Consider the following 18,452-nt stretch of genomic DNA (forward strand, 5'->3'; position numbering starts at 1 on the left):
TTGCGCTCCCCGGGGCGGTTCAGCGCAAAGAGGAGGCGTGTTCCGGCGCAAACTTTCCCTCATGCTATTTTGCTGTTCTATAAAACAAATGCGCCACTGACCAGAAAAAACCTAGTCTAAAGTCAGTGCCCTTATTTTAAGGGCGCATGCTTGGCCATAATCAATGTAGCGTGTGCACAACGCGCATACACGTTGCTTCTCTCATCTAAGCAGCAGTTTTCATTTTTGCAAATCATACATTATTACGATAGATAGATAGATAGACAATTTATTATAAAAGCATACATGTAGCTTACACATTTACCCAAATTATCATACGCCTGTTTAACAGAAGTTAATTTGGGTGGGTTTCTCCATCCCCAATTTCACTTCTCTGTGTTTTACGGCCCTGACGAGAATGTTGCTCTCCTCGGCTGTGAACCGCTCCTGGCGCGCGCCTGGCCAATCCGCCGTTATAATAGGAATCCGCTTTAGAACAAGCGCGCCTGCTCTTAAAGGGAATGTGAGATGACACTCTGATTGGTTTATTTCACGTTACGTCCAAACCACACCTATGAATAATGAAGCTACTTCAGACCAACCCCTTTTAGATTTGTGCCAGGCGCAAGAGGCATTTATCCCGCCGGGAAAATAGCAACAGCGCCGGGATCCGCCCACAAAGTTACTTGCGCTTTGCGCTTTGACACTTGCGTTTCAGATCGTTAAAATAGGGCCCTCTGTCTGAAATGATCAGTTTTTAAGTGGGCGGATCCTTTAAGGCTTGTCAGTAATGGGCCACTTTTATGATTGGCTTACGTCATTGTATAGGAAAAAGTGTAAACGCCCCCACTGTTGCACGTGATCAAGTGTTTTAAAAACATATAAAACGGTTATTTGCAGACAAAGCATTATCAAATTGTTTACTTACGGTTTGCGATGTTCGGGATTTCACCTTGATGTTTGCGGCATCATAATGTTAGAAAGAGTGCTAAAGCTGTGGCTAAGTAAGTAGTCCTAATCACACATGAATATGTTATGCTCATGGCGATGTGGGTTTGAATGTACAGCATGTGTCCTGATCCCATTCCCTTCTCCCTCCTTCTACTTTCCTATATACCTCCACTATCCTGTCAGGCACAAAAGGATTTAACCTGGCTGCTGTCAGGAAGGATCCTCATTATGAGCCCCAGGTGTTGTGCGGTATAGGCTGCTGGTCAGAAAGCAGGAACACAAACCTGCCAATATAGTGACACTGGACTGGAAATGCCCGTCACATTTTGAGAGCCAGCAGTCACCGCCAGCAGGATGTGTTTACAGAAGAGGGTGATGAAAGAAGAGGATAGAGGAAAAGATGGTAATGTGTGTGTGTGTGTGTGTGTGTGTGTGTGCAATGAGAGGCTGTATCACAGAAAAGCATTCTGTAGTGACTCAGCTCTTTGCACCTGTTGTCTTACCTCAGAGAGACGTTCAACCATCGTACAGCTGCAGAAGAGATGCATTGTGAAACATTACTCGGTTCAACTGATCTGACGTGTCAACCTTCAAAAGCTTTTTTGTGTTTTGTTTAACCCCTGACGTTGTGAATGTTACATTTGATTTCACTGAATAGTGAAAGGAATTCAGTGGGATGCTCAGGCTATTAGCTGAGGTGATGGTTTTATATTTCTGAGTTGGCTGACATTCACAAAGAGAAACTTCCGCAGTCATCTCAGTGTCACCTGCTCTGCTAGAGCACTGAAACATTGAAACCGAGTGTGTTTGTGTGTGCACCTCAGCGTGGGTTTGGTCTAATTAAAATTGCCTTGAGTTCTTGCCACTAGCCCCTGCAGGAGCCTGCTTTCATCAGCATTATCTGTCAGCCTGCTCTGCAAGTGAACCTTGTTTTTGATTGTGTACCTTGTTTCTTCCCCTGACGGTTCTCTGAAATGCATCCATTTAACAGGTTCACTTAGGCACATCTATTATCAGTTGATTATGCACAGAGAAAGATGGCCCCATCTTCTTTAAAGATACTAAATTAGTCATTAGCCGGGTTTCCATTATAAAACATCATAAAACATTTTAAATACATAATTGTACATGCTAATTGTTTCCATTTAGATAAACTTTTCTGTCATTTAATGCTCACTTAGTTCATCTTTTAATTACTAAGAATTTAATAACACTTTTAAATGTAATCTTTAGCCAATCTCAAAATCCAAAATATCATATTTTCATACTGTACATTATAATGTGTCAATTTAAAATGATTCATTTTAATTTGAGTGTTTTTTTATTATTATTAATTTGGACAAATATTATAGAACTTTAAAATCGGCTATTTATTAGTTATAGGCTGTAAGTATAAAAATGATTCGTTATATTTCTCTGAATATTAAACTGAGATAAGAGGAAAACATTTTACTATTTTGAAATGTATTTATTTCACATTTTCCTAAAGAGTTTTCCTAAAAATCAGTTTGGGAAAAAAAACACCTCTAAATATTACATCTGGGGGCATAACCACCTTCTTCTCTCTTTCAGGACTCTCTAGGAACCCTCTAAATGGAGATGGCGTATTTCAAGAACAATTTTTGGGTAAGTCTGTCACATTTCTTATGCATTGGGTTCTTTATGTTCTAGCTTTGTAGCAGTACAGTAAGAGCCAGTGTTGTAGTCGAGTCACCAACTGTCGAGTCCGAGTCGAGTCTCGAGTCCCAGTGTTCGAGTCCAAGTCCAAGTCCGAGTCACCAAAGAAGAGTCCGAGTCGAGTCCAAGTCGAGTCACCATTACCGGAGTTAAAGTCCGAGTCGAGTCACCATTACCTCAGTTCAAGTCCGAGTCGAGTCTCGAGTCCCGTGTTCGAGTCCGAGTCGAAATTATATACACTTAAGCCAAATCAAGCAACATTTTTCAGGGACTCTTTCTTGCAGCTAGAAATGTGTATGATATCACTAGAATTGCCTTTGACCTTAGTTCAAATCATTGTTAACTAGCTGCACGGCCGCATTAACAATAGGGCTAGGCGGGGCTAAAGCCCCGGGGCCCGAGCAAGGAGGGGGCCCGTGATTGGCTGTGGAGTAGATACTAGCCATCTGATTGCCAAAGCCTTACCACGCAACGCCCCCCACAAATTAGCCCTGTTATTTAGTGGCGCTTTGCCGTATATTCCATGCATTATCATGGAATCATTATCATTAATATTATGACCGTTCGCAAAGACCCGCCTTTTTTAGATACTGTGTGACAAGCCAGGCGTCTCTCACGAGTCACGCACATCATGTTCTCACTCACGCAGTGAAAAATACATCGCGGGGCAAAGACTAACGTTACACCGAGTGACTACGAGAGAGAGTTCAGAGCAGCTTACTGTTGATATGAAACAAAGTCTCAACTTTCAAATATTGTCATTTAACTAATAAACAATACCGTTTTCAAGTTCAAGTCCACCGACGTTAATCTACTGACAGCTTTGTTGTCGGACAAAATTGCGTATTCGGCTGTATGATTGGCCAGTTCTCCTGTCAATCAAACCCCCGTGGGCAGCAGGGCATGGTGAATTGAAACGTCACGTTTTAATTTGATATACATTTATTCTTATTTAATTTGTGAACGATCTACCTGCTGCTGCACGTAGGCCTATCAGATGGCTGCCTGCGCCTTATTAGAATATACGCATCAACCAATCAATCGGCTCCACTCTTCACTTCATTCTAGACTATTCTTAAAACACATGCGTCATCATCGACCCCACAAATTTTCGGTAAGTTTGATTATTAACTTGATGGATGTATGATATTGCTTTTTGTGTTTGATCAAACTCTATTTTCGCCTAAATGGCCTAAAATATGTACATTTTCCTGCGCCATCATGATACAAGTTTATAATTTAAACGCGTTTTTTAAACATTGTGGTTTGGATACAAATTATTTTAAACTGCTCAGGCACAGTAAGCAGCGGGAGAGAATTCATTTTGGTTTTGAGACCATGGTGAACTTGAGACGGTTTTGCACAGCGCACTTGAGTTCCGACCCTGAGGTCTTAAAGTGACAATAAAGCTGCTGTCGCCATTTGTGTCAATAATGTTAATCAAACATCAGAAAGAAAGTAATTTACTGCCCTTGACTGAATCACTTTTGTAAAATTAATAAGAATGAATGTTGAATTTATAGTGAAAACTATGTATTGTTTATTTGATTACTTTATACAATATAATATTATTCAGTGCTTTAAGTTTTTCAAGTAGGTCGATTTCTTATGTGCCTTTGTTCTATTGTTATTTGTGACTCTTGTCATCAGTAAGCTTTAGATTCTTTTCTTAAGCTACTATTATTTTTTGTGATATTGAAATTGGTCACAAGAATTATGAAATTTTAGTGGCATAAAATTTTGATATGATAAAAAATCGTATTAAAAGTAATATAACCTAACTGTGAAGTATATCATAGATGAATAAAATGACTTGTATAATGATAGAACATTTAGCTCATGTAGTTGGTGACCAAAAGTGGTGGTGGGGGGGCCCTGCAGTAACTCATAGCCCCGGGGCCCGGTGAGCTCTTAATGCGGCCCTGACTAGCTGTGGCACTTATATTTATTTAATTGTTTAAATACATTTTTGGATGATCAGTCAACTGGAATGAATAAAGAAAACAAAAAAGAAAGCCTAATTGGACAGAGGAGGAGAAATGCATTCTTCTTGACGAATATGGTAAAAGAAAAACAATTTAGAAATTTTGAAAAGCAAACTAAATCCCAATGTAACTGCGGCAAAAAAACAGAAAATGCAGTGCTATAAGCAGTTGTAACTCCGCAGGAAAAAAGTGGTTGTGATGTGTGACATGGTCAAGGTCGCCGTCTAGTTTGTTTGCTAAAATAAACATAATTGTGTTTGATAAGCGGGATTAAGCGCTGAGCGCGTCCGACTTTGGCTCAGCGCCAGCCATATCACGAAAGCACAGTTTAAATCTGGCAGTTATGTCACGTCACTGTACATTCGCTCCTTAGTGGTCAGCTCAGCTGCTGCAAAGCGTGCCAAAATCGAAATGGCTGATTAGATGTTGAGGAACTTATCTAGTGTTAAATAAGTGTTATGTTATCTCTCTCACGAGAATGCAGCGTAAAGTGAGTGACGTCAGTGAGTGTGTTGTCAAGCAAGGAGAGCGAGCGGTAGCAGTGTCTGTGAGGGAAAAAATAGATCACGGCCGGTCTTGGACCCCGAAACAGGAAAAGTGTAACATCTTATATAAATTTTTTATAACCTATTTAGTCAGAAACAACGTCATTCATTTGATGAATGCTCAAGTCCGATTTTATATATTCTCGAGTCCGAGTCCAAGTACTAGTCATCAGTCCGCAAGTCCAAGTCGAGTCACGAGTCCAGAGAATAAGGACTCGAGTCGGACTCGAGTACTCCATCACTGGTAAGAGCAAATGTTTACTCTGCGTATGTTTTATACGGTTGCCTTGTAAGCAGTTTGGAATTCATATGCTGACTGTTTCTGTCACATCATTGAAAATATGAAGGAAGGATAGCGAGAGGAAAGAACAAAGAGAGAGAAAAAAGTGTAAGAACAAAAGCAGAGGACCGTGGCTTTGTCAGCTTTCCCATGAGGACAGCCGTGCTCTGCACTTTCCACACACCTGGCAGGGCTATTTCAGGTGCGTCCTACTTTAATACCTAGCCTGCCCCTCTCAAAGAACGAGGAAGAAGAGAAGGAAAGCAAGCCAGAACATTCAGGAACTGCTGCTACTGAATGCAGCCCACATTACACCAGTACAGAAGCCTTCCAGATAAAGACCTCCATATGTTAGAGAAGTTTAAAACATCTGTTCCATCAAATTAGTTTTGTTTGAAAAGTAGTAAAGTGGCATTTAAATGTCATGTTAGTAATAAACATCACAGTGATTGGTTCCCTCCTGTTAAAACTGAACACCCCTTCTCTCATTTGTAGTCTTGACTGGAGTTTTATTTTTGAGTTCCTCTACTGTGTTCTGTTTGGTTGCAGCCTCTGGTCTGCTGACCAGTTTGGGCCAGGTCATGTCATGTGATTGTCCGGCTTTGTGTCGCAGGACTGTGGTAGATGTAGAGACCTCCTCTATTGTGTTGTGTTCCTACACAAAGCTGGTGTAAAACACCCCCCAAAACTCCCAAGCATCCACGCAGAACTATTATTCACTCTAGAGTCTCGACCCCCTCATCGCTCATGCAGATGTATGCAGACGCTCTGGCCTGCACTTTTTCCTGTTACTCTGAAAAGCAGTTTTTAAAGTCAACATAAAATCAAATTGGCCTTTCACGAGTTCACAATTACATATAATAAATAGAGTAAAGGTTATGCGTATGTGGCCTGCTGTCCGAGGGGAGGGCTCCGAGCTCGGAATTTGGCCTGAACCCAGAGTACTCCCCTATCCCAGGTTGGGATAGGAATAGATAGAAGTGAGGAGATGGATAGAAGTTGAATAACTGTCAAGGAACAGAAGTAAGTCTGCTGTGTGTGTACCGGTAAATATACCTCTATCTTGTGAATTGGGTTGATTACTGAATGTGTTAATTAGGTTAGTTATCTGAACGTGCTCCTCCTGAACTTTTGATACACATTTTTGGTCTTTTTGTGCATGATTCATCAATGCATGTTGTACCAAAGAACTGTCATAAGAATTCAGCAGATTAATCAGTTAATTCATTTTAAAGTCATTTTTTGTTTTATGAAATGAGTTTCTTTTTTGGTTGATGGAGCCGAGGCTGCCTAAATTTCAACCAATGAGTGGCGGCGGTGTTTCAGGAGGAGAGTAGTGACAATATAATAAATCCCTGATGGGGATTTTTTTTTATATAGAAATGCATCAGATTACAGAACACATTAGAAATACTTATTCATGTTACCTTTAAAGAAATATTCTAGTGTGTGTGTGTGTCTGTAATGTGATCATGATTGTGTGTGTTTGTCTTGTTGTGTGTGTTCGTCCTGCTCTGACTGTTTCTTCAGCACTGAATAAAAACACCTGTGTGAAAAGACTGAAACGACACATTTGGGTAATTACTGAAAATGCATGATTAATTAAGTCTCCGAGAGGGAATTCACAATCGCAGTGATTAAGCACATTCCTTATTTAGCTCATAGCTTCATCCTTACAACTGTCTTCAATTCGTTTTCTCCTCAGATGGAAAACAGGGCGTTCAGCAGGCTGTCAGATGTTGTCTCACAACAGAGAGCTCATTTAGCAGCCTAATCAGTTCATTTAGTTTCACACTTACTGTTCTGTTTCAATTTTGCGAGCTTGGATGTAGATTTTTCAGTCTCACATTAAAGTATTCGTGAAGCTTTGGAAGATGAGGGTTTATTAGATCTGGAAAATTGTTTAATGCATGACCTTAGCTCTACAAAGCATGCATTTTCTCGCATTTGCCTGTGAAAAAGACTCTGGCCACACCAGTGCCAGTGAAATATGCCACCTAAACCTCATGAATTTACCTAGTACCATCAGAAAAAACTAACATTATACGCAGATTACCTTTCACACTGAGATTGGCAGATTGGCTGCTTTTTGTTGGTTTCCATCTAAATGAGAAAGTTTTTTTTTAAATTCATTTATGGACACATGCATTGACGTTTCTGTCCATCGTTCTCATTGTGTTGTGCTTTTATAATTAATGTTTGATGTGAAAGTATGTATAGTGTGTGAGTATTAATTTGCATCGTTAATTTGGTCATGGAATAGTAACCCTCTGAGAATGTCCAGACAAGTAACAGTATAATTAAGAATTCAAAAATAAGGTTCATGAATATTTTTTATTCAAAACATAAGCCATCCCTTTATAATAGTAGAATTTGTTAATTAGTTACCCGATTAGAACACACTTAACTTTGTCTTCCTTTCAGCATTTAAATGATGCCTACTGAGCAAATCATTATTTGTCCCTGTTCATTTGGGTTTTGAGTCATGATCCATCAGTTTCCATTGTCATAGAGAGGCTATTTGCCTTGTGCATGTAATCAACAAATAGAATTTCATTAAAAAACAACAACTTTTTTTTTATCTTCAGAGAACAGAAGTCAGAGAATTCCTCAAGTTAATGTATAGCCCTGTCTCCATCTCCAATTCAAGATAAACATCACAGATACACTATATCTGTCTTACTGTCCCACTCGTGTGATTTAATCAAGACTTGTCTCGATAAAGGTAAAAGAGAGGAGGATGAAATACTTTAGGTCAGTCAATGATTTCCCTCTTCCTCACCTAAAAGCTAATGCAGTTATTCATCACAGGTGACAGGACTGGGCCATGTGTGTGTGTTTTAATAATGCACAGTCAGCAGTAAGTCCTTTACAGCCCCTTTGGAGGGAATTCTGGGAAATGAGCAAATAATCAAATATCCAACATATACATTGCTATGAACAATCTCACCCGAGATTCTGATGAAGATACAAATGATGATTAAAAACAATTCACTGAGAATTATTTTGATTCGGTTCCGAAAATTGTGACTTTAATTAATTCAATTTAGATTCATTCTATTTCAGTTATAGTGAAAATTGTGCTTTCATGTTCTTACATAGATAAAAAACATTCTCTCTCTTGTAATGCTCTAATTTATAGAGCAGTATTTCAAATGGATTCAAATCTGTTCTTTCATAAAAGAATCAACTCATAAGAGCCATTTGTTTCAGGAATCAGATGGGCAGCGCTGTACATACAAGTTTTCACACAGCCAAACTAGAGTTCTATAAAGGATAGATCTTGGGATTTTAAGAATTGATGTTGAGCAAGAAAAAAATCACGCAGTCCTTGGTGAACTCATCGACCTGCACTGACACTAGAATGTGAAAAGGGTTTTTAGGGACTACAGTGTTCTGTTCTGTTGCTTGTCGTTTGTGTGTGTTTATTGGGTCTCACATGATTGCCTCATTGCCCCGAGCATCATGACACTGGAATGCCCTGCAATCTTTTAATTACAACTTCCATGAGACATGGCTTATTCATAAAACTCCATATTAGATCTTCTTACATGCTCTTGTGTGTTCACAGCATATGTTAATTAAAATCAAGTGAGACTGGTTAGTTCTGCAGGCTAACACAGGCTATCATTGTGAGGTGGTGCTGTTGGATGTTCAGCCTCATGCTCAGACTGACTTTCAAAAGAGAAACACATGGCATGATGGGAAAGTTTTAAGTTGAAATGATTCCTGAATAGATTTATAAACCCTTTTCAGAATATAGCTCTCAACATTAATGACTTAACACATTACCAACAGATTTTAGGGAATCCAGCTCTCTAAAACTTTTAAAGTCCCCCTGTGATCAAAATCGAGCTTTTAATGTTGTTTATGTCTATGTGGTGTTTTTAATAAGCTTTAAGACCATGCGCAAATTCAACAACAAGTCAACAACATTGCTGAGTATTTTCTCCTTAAAACTACGGTGAATCAAAGACAGTCTCAAAAACACAGTTTGAAATCGCTGGTCTGTGACGTCACAAACTACATTGTAACCAATCACGTCAAAGTACCGACCGGCTTTAGCATATCATTAACAGCAAACTAGCAGGGGAGTCGTGAAAGAAGCAAGGTTATCCCAGTATATTTTTCTGTTGATATGAAAAATCGGGTAGATTTAGCAATATAGTGAGTGTATGATGGATATTACGATGTTATGATGAACTATGCCTGACTCTGAGATGGTGGACGGGAATGGTTCGTGTAACATTAGCAACACATTATTAGCTGTTTGATAACGTATTCAAGCAAAAGGCTAATATTAATTTCTGTTATGTGTCCGACGTTGTAAAGATCAATGCCATTGTGCAGCATTTACCTCAGGAAGTTGGCCGAATGAATCTCTGAGCTGGTGGCGTGAGTGGAGCTTATTTACATCTTGTGTCACAATGCATTTTATGTGTACTCATTTTGTCGTCTTTTATTATCATTATAAAGTGGATTTCATTTTTAATCTTATATTATTATGTTTTTTTATTTGTTTTCATGTTTATGCTTATTGTAATGCTTGTAAAGCACTTTAAGCTGCTTTTCTTGTGTGAAAGGTGCTATACAAATATTTAACATATTAGAGTTAATGCATTTTTTATTGCAATATTTTTTTGTTTATAATAATTTTATAATACAAAATATATATCAAACAAAGCTTTTCTCCACTTCCTTAGAGGAGAGGTCAAACTGATTTTTAACAGTCTTGGGACTTGTGATGAACAAGACAGAATACTTCAGCCCCGGTCTAGCACCGACACACACGTATCGTATGCCCCTCACCTTATGGAATGAGCTGTCATGTGTCTCGCGCTCTCTCACAGTTTCCAGGGGAACCCTGTCTCTTTAGCAACCGCTATCTTGGTAGGAGACACGTTAATACCGAGCGGATTGGAGTTCCTCTTTCAACACCTGCAGCTCTGCTTAATGTCATCGCAGCCGTCCGCTTACGCTTTGTTTCTCGCTCCCTGTCTGTCATGCTCTCTTCAAACATAAAGCGTCCTCTGTGGCGGCATCACGTTACATAAGGTGAATGATGGCAGATACTGCTGTATGCTTTGCAAATGAACTTCAGGGAATGAAGCTATGAAGAACAGACTGTCAACAGATGGGCCATCATTCCATTTGCTTTCAGCACTGAATTCTGACTGAGGAATCCAGGGGAAAACACTGTCTGTTTAATCCTGCCTGATAGTTGTTCACCGTCCTGTATATAAAAATGAAAGAGGGAAATGAGAGAAAGAGGCAGAATAGAGTGAGAGAAGGAAAGATGGCTTTAGAAGGGGTGCTGTTGTACCTGTGCTGTGTGGGCAGAGCAGAGAGAATCATGGGAGATCAGCTTTCCAAAGGGGTCAGGTTTCAACAAGCATTCTGGCCTCACAACAAACATCAGCTGTTGTTTTTCATTTCGTTCTACCATTGAAATTACATGTTGGTTGCAACTGGTCCATTTGGTCCAACTGTTGTTTTGTGACCAGGGTTCTTTAAACAGCACTATACTGTGAACATGTACAGCATAAAAGACTGAAACTGAACTCTTGAAGGGTCCATGGGTAACTGATATCTAGTCTGGGTTTGACTATAGTACCACAGGAACATAAAGAATAAAGTGACCCCCCCCCCCCTTTTTTAGCAAGCATATTTTTCATATAGGGATTTAAAATAATTTTTCAATAAAATCTTCAACTTAACTAACCACAACATTTGATTCAAAGCAAAAGTATCTGATTGATTGATTTGGTTCAGTTCTCTTTTGGCACTTCACCTCACTATAGAATTGTAGCAGCTCTCTGATTGGCCCAAATCTATTTGGATAACCTCTACTTTTCCCTGTGGGACACAAAAGCTTGACCTCTGACCTGCTTTTTTGTATGATCTGCAGTTTTTCTTTTAAATCTGAATATTTACGGCTAATTTCACCTCAGAACATAACAAATCTGCTCTTTAGAAACACAAATGTGTCAAATAGACCTCAAAACAATTAAATTTTTGTTCAATATCACAAATGTCTAGAATATACCAGATTCAAATTCAAACTATAAATAAAATATTCCCGGAAAAATCAATTTTGTTAAATGTCACATCTCAAAAAATAAATAAACTGTCCGCACACTTAAATCCTTTAAGCAAGATGCTTAAATGTCACATCTAAAATGTACATTTACAAAAGTCTAATTCATTTTCTAGTCTCATAAATAACAGCTGTTGACTTGTAGCTCACCAGTTTTTCACTTTCTTAATGAGATCTAAAAAGATTCAGTTTAGACTTAAAGTCCCCCTGTGGTGAAAATCAAGCTTTTAATGTAGTTTATATGTCTATGTGGTGTTTTTAATATGCTTTTAGACAAACCATGTGCAAATTCAACACAATTGCTGAATACCGGTATTTTCTCCTTAAAACTGCAGTGAACCAAAGGCAGTCTCAAAAACGCGGTTTGAATTGCTGGAGTTTCTGACGTCACTACCTTGTAACCAATCAGGTCAACATGTGATCGTCAACGAGTGGATCTCTGAGCCGGTGCGAGTGAGTGGAGGTGGGGTAATTTGCATATTCATAGAACCGCATACTAAATGAGGCAAGGGTGTAGAGTTACATTCAAGCTATTTAAGGCAAGGAATTTTTTTTAAATATGTCATTTTGATGATCAAAGATGAGTTAAAAGGGCAAAAATTGTTGACTACATGAGGACTTTAAGTAAGTGACATTTTTTTTAAGAGAGGACTAATTTGCACAAATGTCTTTATCTGCAATTCTCGTACTTGACATCAACGTAATGGTTCCCCTTAAAATTTGTATAAAGTTCATATTGTGCAATAGCCTGGTTAAAACCAGACCATTGTCAGTTGTAACTGAGTTATGGTCTGGCAAAGCGTCATAGACAAATCATTTCCAGAGGGGCGTCACCAACGGACGTCGCGGATAGACCTAAAACCAATCAGAGCGATGAAGGAGATGACGTATGCAGAGCGGCGGAGAAACATCTCCGAGTGTTGTTCTTTGCTCGGTTTTTAACAAAAAGGAAACGTTCAAATCGCTTAAAACAGACGCGATAGCTGATTCGAACGAGTGATGTTCGACGGCGGCATCCATCTTTGTAATGTAGGCTACAAAATCTGCTTCAAAATCCCAGCGCTGTCGTCATCGTGTAAAGCCCGCCCCAACGTTTCTGATTGGTGCCTCGATTTCGACGGATTGGAAATGGGTTTGAATGAGCTCTTTGCCAGACTAACTTTCAGAGCAAATCTAAATTTGCCGGAAGTTGTCTGGGTTTTCCCAGGCTAATTGTGCAACACTTTTGCAGTAGATTGTTGGAATCAGGCTTTGTTTAGTTGGCCCTGTCCAGTTTCTATCTTTGGACAGTGGGAATTTTGTCAATCCGTCTTTTACCTGGGAAGTTCTTTCTGTGGTTTGGAGATATCTATGGCCACTGACTTCTCTGGTTCTGTCATTTCTTTTTCTCTCTACTTTGTTGACATTTTTCTGTTTGCTAAAAGAAAGGGGGCTATTTTTATACTTGCTAACTTTGACCGCAGGATGTGCTGTTACTTTGTTCCAAAGGTTATCATCTGAGGATCTCCCCTACTGGGCCTTGGCCTTTGAGGGAAGTCTGGGAGAAGTGTTGTGCTCCTTGCTCACGTGGCATGTTTTGCACACACTGCTGTGCTATTCTTTTGTGGTTGTATTTTCACTACAGCAGATATCCCACCCTACAGAAACTCATTTCCGGAAGTTAGCGCGCTATATCTAATTGTATTATATTATTTGTATGATTCTTTTTTAAATCATACAAATTAAGTATGATACAAGTATTATTTCCTTAAAAATATGTATTTCTGTAAATGACTGTCAAAATTTTCACTTGTGTATTTCACAACCAGAGCGGTGGGGGTTTGGCAGGTTATTCTCTGAATGGAATTTTTCCACATCAGTGGATAATAAAAGAAAAACGCTTGGTTTGTTTTTGTTTGTCTTTGATTTGATTCAGTGTCTTTTATGCCAAAAACAAAACATAAAATACAGAGTCAGACTGTCATTCTTACATTGCATTTCCTAAAATAGAGGTAACATGTCATGTACAGTAACATGAGTAACATAAGAGTAATATGGTTTAACTTTTATTTACTTTCCATTGCATTTTTCAATTGGAAAAAAGTACATTTTGTAACCTGTCCAGTCAGCAGATTTGTATTTGTTCCTTCACTTGGTTTATTGTAGTTCTCCCTGACTCTGATCTCTTATGTGTTCTGCAAATGATGAGAAGTTTGCTTAGAAATACTGACATTCTGTACAAGCACATATTTTGTGCCTGCTGTGGCCAATGGCTCACAATCGACACCCCAGCCTTCCAAGTTCCTCTTGCTATTTTTATTTTGACACGTTCTAATGATGATTGATTTTGCACACACTACATGAATGTGCCTTATGCTGGTGTTTTTGTTTGTTCACAGGGAGAGAAGAATGCGGGTTTTGACGTTCTCTACCATAACATGAAGCATGGACAGATCGCCACTAAAGAATTGGCTGAGTTCGTGCGCGAGAGGTGAGGTGTTGTTTTGGGAGGAGTTGTCATGGTGATGGGAAGGAGGGGTGATATGGTGTAACTGGTACTGACAGGAATGTGGCGTGGAATTTGTTTTCTACTCCTCACTTCTTGTGTTTGTAACTCAACTGTAGCTGTTGTATTTTTGATAAGTTACATCAAAGTGGAATATTCATGTTATAATATTTTGATAATGTCCATTCACGTTATGCTGTATTATACTGTACGTTGTTACTGTCGTATTTGATTTTATTGTATCTTAGAAAGTTATGTTACACTCTTACGTTACATTACATCTTACTTTATCGTATTTAATCTGACATGACATGCTGGGGTGCATGACATGTATTATCTGATCATATTAAGGTATGTTATGTTATTCTGCGTTATGTTAAAAGAGATGTTTTGTCTTATTTGATCTTATGTGTTTTTTTTGGTCTTATTGTATATTGTTACATTACATTATGTTGTTTCATCACATTATTGTGATATTTTCTCTTATGTGATGTAACACGATGTTTTCCTTTGCTGTTACATTTTTGGTGTAATGTTTTGTCTTATCATACAATATAATGTTATATTATGTTATGCTACATTACATTATTGTAATGTTTTCTTATTTGATCTTATTGTGTCTTATATAATGTTACATTATGCTACATAACATTATGTTATTCTTATTTGAACTGATCATGTGAGGTCACATTACATGTTTGCTATGTTGTGGTGTTTTGTCTTATTATTATTTAATGTTACATTAAGTTATCCTAGTCTAATATTTTGTCTTATTAGTAATAACAGTAGTTTATGCATAATTACAAGCAACAAACCTTAAACCAAACCCTAACCCTAATTATATAGTAAGTACATGTTGTTAATAATTAATATTACTCAGTACTTAAAATGTAAAAAAAATACTGTAACAAGGGTACCTTAAAATAAAGTGGAGCCTAATATTACATTACAGTAACAACGCGGTAACGCTTCCTTTTACAGTACAGTACTTACGCGTACTTACAGTGTACTTACCTTGAAAGTACTGGCTAATATAAGGTAAGTACATGGGTTAGGGATAGGTTCAGGGTTAGTACCTAGTTATTACCCAGTAATTGTAATTACTATAATAAGTACATAGTATGTACATGGGTAACAGGACTGTAAAAGAAAGCATTACCCAACGCAACATAGCGTAGCATAATGTAATGCTATGACTGATATAATTTTTGCCCAGTTTTACAGACAAGGTTTAAGCCTAGTCCCAGACTAATATTCATGTTTGAGCTGTTTTAAATGAAAGCAACTTGCACTGACATAATCTTAAAATATGTAAGTGCCATTGTTTTGTCTCAAGATGCACACCAGTAATGTTTTTTAAGGCACATTTAAAAAAGCTTCTTAAATGTCCTCATTGAACTAAGGCCTAATCCTGGCTTAATCTAAGCCCTGTCTGTGAAACCGGACCTGTACTGTATGAAATCTTTTTTCATATGACATATTATCTTTTGCCTTTTTGCTCGAATTACTCTCTCTGTTCCATTACTTGCTTTCTCCACACCACAGTGCTGTCTTTCAGCACACAACACCGGAGTGTCAAAACACACTAACCTGAGAGGAGCAGAGCAGTCAACAAAGTGCTCAATGTCCACCCATACACGTCCACAAATGCAAGGCAGTGCAGAAGTCAGAAATGCTTTGTGTATATGCAGTGGATGAAACAGATGAAGAAAGATCTATCGTTTCACCCTTCCACTGACAGCATATGTGGGACGTGTGAGCATTTCGTTTGGTCTGTAGTAGACACTCGAGTTGGAGCTAATTGCAATAATTAAAATTAAAACTCCATAACGACTCTCTCATTCTGCAGAGAGAACAGAGACTATTTAGAGCTCCGCCAAGCCCACTGCCAACTTTCATAGTCTCTTCTATCCGTTATAATAGAGTTGGATGCAGGCACCCTCCGTCATGGACTAGAGGATTAAATTGTATTTTTTTGTGTGTGTGTTAGAAATCTGTCCAGGAAAGCCCTGGAGGAGAGTGCTGAGAAATTGAGAGAGACAAATGCGTCTCTGATAAAAGCATAGCTTGTGCAATAAATTACATAAATCAATTTTCCAAAAGGCCATTTTTTATACACTCGGGACATTGTGGCTCAAAGTGTCTCTGTTCCTTGAAGAATCTGATTTGACTGTCCCTACAGAAAGCAAAACTTTACTTATAAGAATCAAATAAGATGATGAGGCCAACAATATAGCCCGGCGCACTGGCATAATAATGACAACATCCTTTTTCCCAACAAAAAAGCTTGGCTTATTGAGAAGGCAGATCACACAGTGGTTGATGAGAAGTATTTGGTGTTTTCAGCTGTGGCCGTGGCTACTATGTCTTTTTCACTCTTGCATCAGTATTTGTCCTGATGGTCCATGGTTTTCCATACAAAAACTGACCATGTATGTAACCATACAGTAGAACAGTTATTACATTTATTAAGTATTAAAATAATTGTAAACTAACATGGGCCTCCTTCAAAAGAATTTCATATTTTTAATGTAATTGTAAAAAAAAAAAAAAATGGATTTACTTAGGTAATAACATGTTACCACAGTAGTAACTATAGCATTTGGGCAGAGACTGGTAATTTTTTTTAAGAGTTCTACCGCATTATATTTTTTTTCTCAAATAAAAAAGTGTGCGTGTACCATTGCGAATATAAACACTTGAACCCAGCACTGAAGAATTGTTTGTGAACTTTGAAGCATTAATGTATGGTGCTTAATCACTTTAGTGTGAAAGTATTTTTGGGAAACGATTACCTGCTGACACTTTGTGTGTGTTTGTGTTTGCATTTAAGGGCAGCCATTGAGGAGACTTACTCGAAATCCATGAGCAAACTCGCCAAGATTGCTAGCAATGGAAGCCCTCTCGGGTGAGTGATTTCATTGCTGTTATTATGTGTTGAAAATCACCATTACCTTCTGATTTATGTCATCTGGAGAGGAACAAAACATTGAAAAGATTTCTCTTAAAAAAAGACCTGCTGCTGGCTTACAGATACTTATCAGCAGGGAGATTCAAATGAATTGCATGCAAGTATTTTTATTTTGTGCATGAATTATGTGCATGAGTACATGTGGCTGTGTGTAATCGGACGAAAAGTCATTGCTATGGTTAGCTCTTTCCTCTGCTTCCTTCACCTCACTTCCTGTCTGCACAAGCATGTGCTAGTTGTCAAAATAATCACGCAGTGCTCTAACACTGTAAAAACTGACTTTGCAAAGATGCAAAGTTAGCAGAGTCAAATTCGTAAAGAATTACGAGCATAAATACAAAGCTAATAGAAATGTAAACTTTTTATTTGGCCATGCAGTTTTTATATACATTTGTTTTCCTATGAACTTTATGTTTGAAAAGAGGTAGACTTACAAAGACATGACAACCTGTTGTTTTTCTAATACTGCTGTGCTGTAAAAAAAAACTGAGCGGCTTATGCACTTCCATTCATCAGCATCTAACCACCTGCTTCGCATTTCCAGCACGTTTGCCCCCATGTGGGACGTGTTTCGTGTGTCCTCGGACAAAGTGGCCCTCTGCCACCTGGAGCTCTTGAGGAAGATGAATGACCTCATCCGTGACATCAGCAAGTACAGCGAGGAGCAGGTCAAAATTCACCGCAAGGTAAATAAAGGGCTTTTTAAATGGATAGAATCTTTGCACATGCCTTTGATAAATAACTGGCTTATGTACCCACAACTGTGCATCACTGTTTTGTTTTTCATTAAGTGTCCACCACAATATTTCCGATCCCCTGCAGTACTTCAGACTGATGTGAACGAGTGCATTGAGTTCTAATGTTGTGCTTAAAATCTTGATTTGAGGGTACAACGGGGTTAAACTCGCACCAGGGTAAAAGTGCCTTTGATTTTATTTTCCTCTAAACGGGCACAAAAACTTGCCGCAGCACTTTACAAAACATCTGTTTTTCAAGATGCACGTGGAAATTTGTCTGATCGCGGGCAGCAGCGCAAAGTTGTTTCTGCTGTAATTTGATCTAATATTTGTTGTTTTAACATTTTGTAGATTTAAGTAGCAAACGAGAATCGCTAAAATGATTTAAAAGGTCTTCTTAATGATTTTCAATTTTGTTCAAGCTAATTAAAGCAACAGTTTTTCAATAACGGAAGAATATGTAAAAGTATGGTATTTGGGGGTAGGGTAAAAGGCACCGAAAGGCACAATAATTAAAATGATAATAAACAGCCAGCTGACTTTTCCAATTGTTGCCATGACATGGTTAGATTCAGATGGTAAGTTGGGTGTGTCAACCATTTTTATAATGAAACCATCATATTTATAAATATGATATCAATCATATCATATAATAAAATATAATTTATTGTTACCACTGTAAATCTATATTTAATTATTATGGAATCTCCTTAAATGCTTTCAGAATATTTCCTTTTTTAAATAA

General features: G+C 38.2%; 1 protein-coding gene across 1 annotated transcript in view; it reads left to right on the plus strand.

The window, feature by feature from the left end:
• Positions 1–18,452, plus strand: part of fcho1 (FCH and mu domain containing endocytic adaptor 1) — a 53,523-nt gene that overhangs the window by 11,301 nt on the left and 23,770 nt on the right. The window contains exons 2-5 of the mRNA XM_056252348.1: positions 2,503–2,556; positions 13,893–13,984; positions 16,833–16,907; positions 17,515–17,656. Of these exons, the coding sequence (XP_056108323.1) occupies positions 2,524–2,556; positions 13,893–13,984; positions 16,833–16,907; positions 17,515–17,656 (342 nt within the window). The 5' untranslated portion in view covers positions 2,503–2,523. The remainder of the gene's footprint in view (positions 1–2,502; positions 2,557–13,892; positions 13,985–16,832; positions 16,908–17,514; positions 17,657–18,452) is intronic.

The sequence above is a fragment of the Rhinichthys klamathensis genome, unplaced genomic scaffold (genome assembly GCF_029890125.1).
Source record: "Rhinichthys klamathensis goyatoka isolate OS25496 unplaced genomic scaffold, OSU_Roscu_1.1 h1tg000094l_1, whole genome shotgun sequence".
Lineage (NCBI taxonomy): Eukaryota > Metazoa > Chordata > Actinopteri > Cypriniformes > Leuciscidae > Rhinichthys > Rhinichthys klamathensis.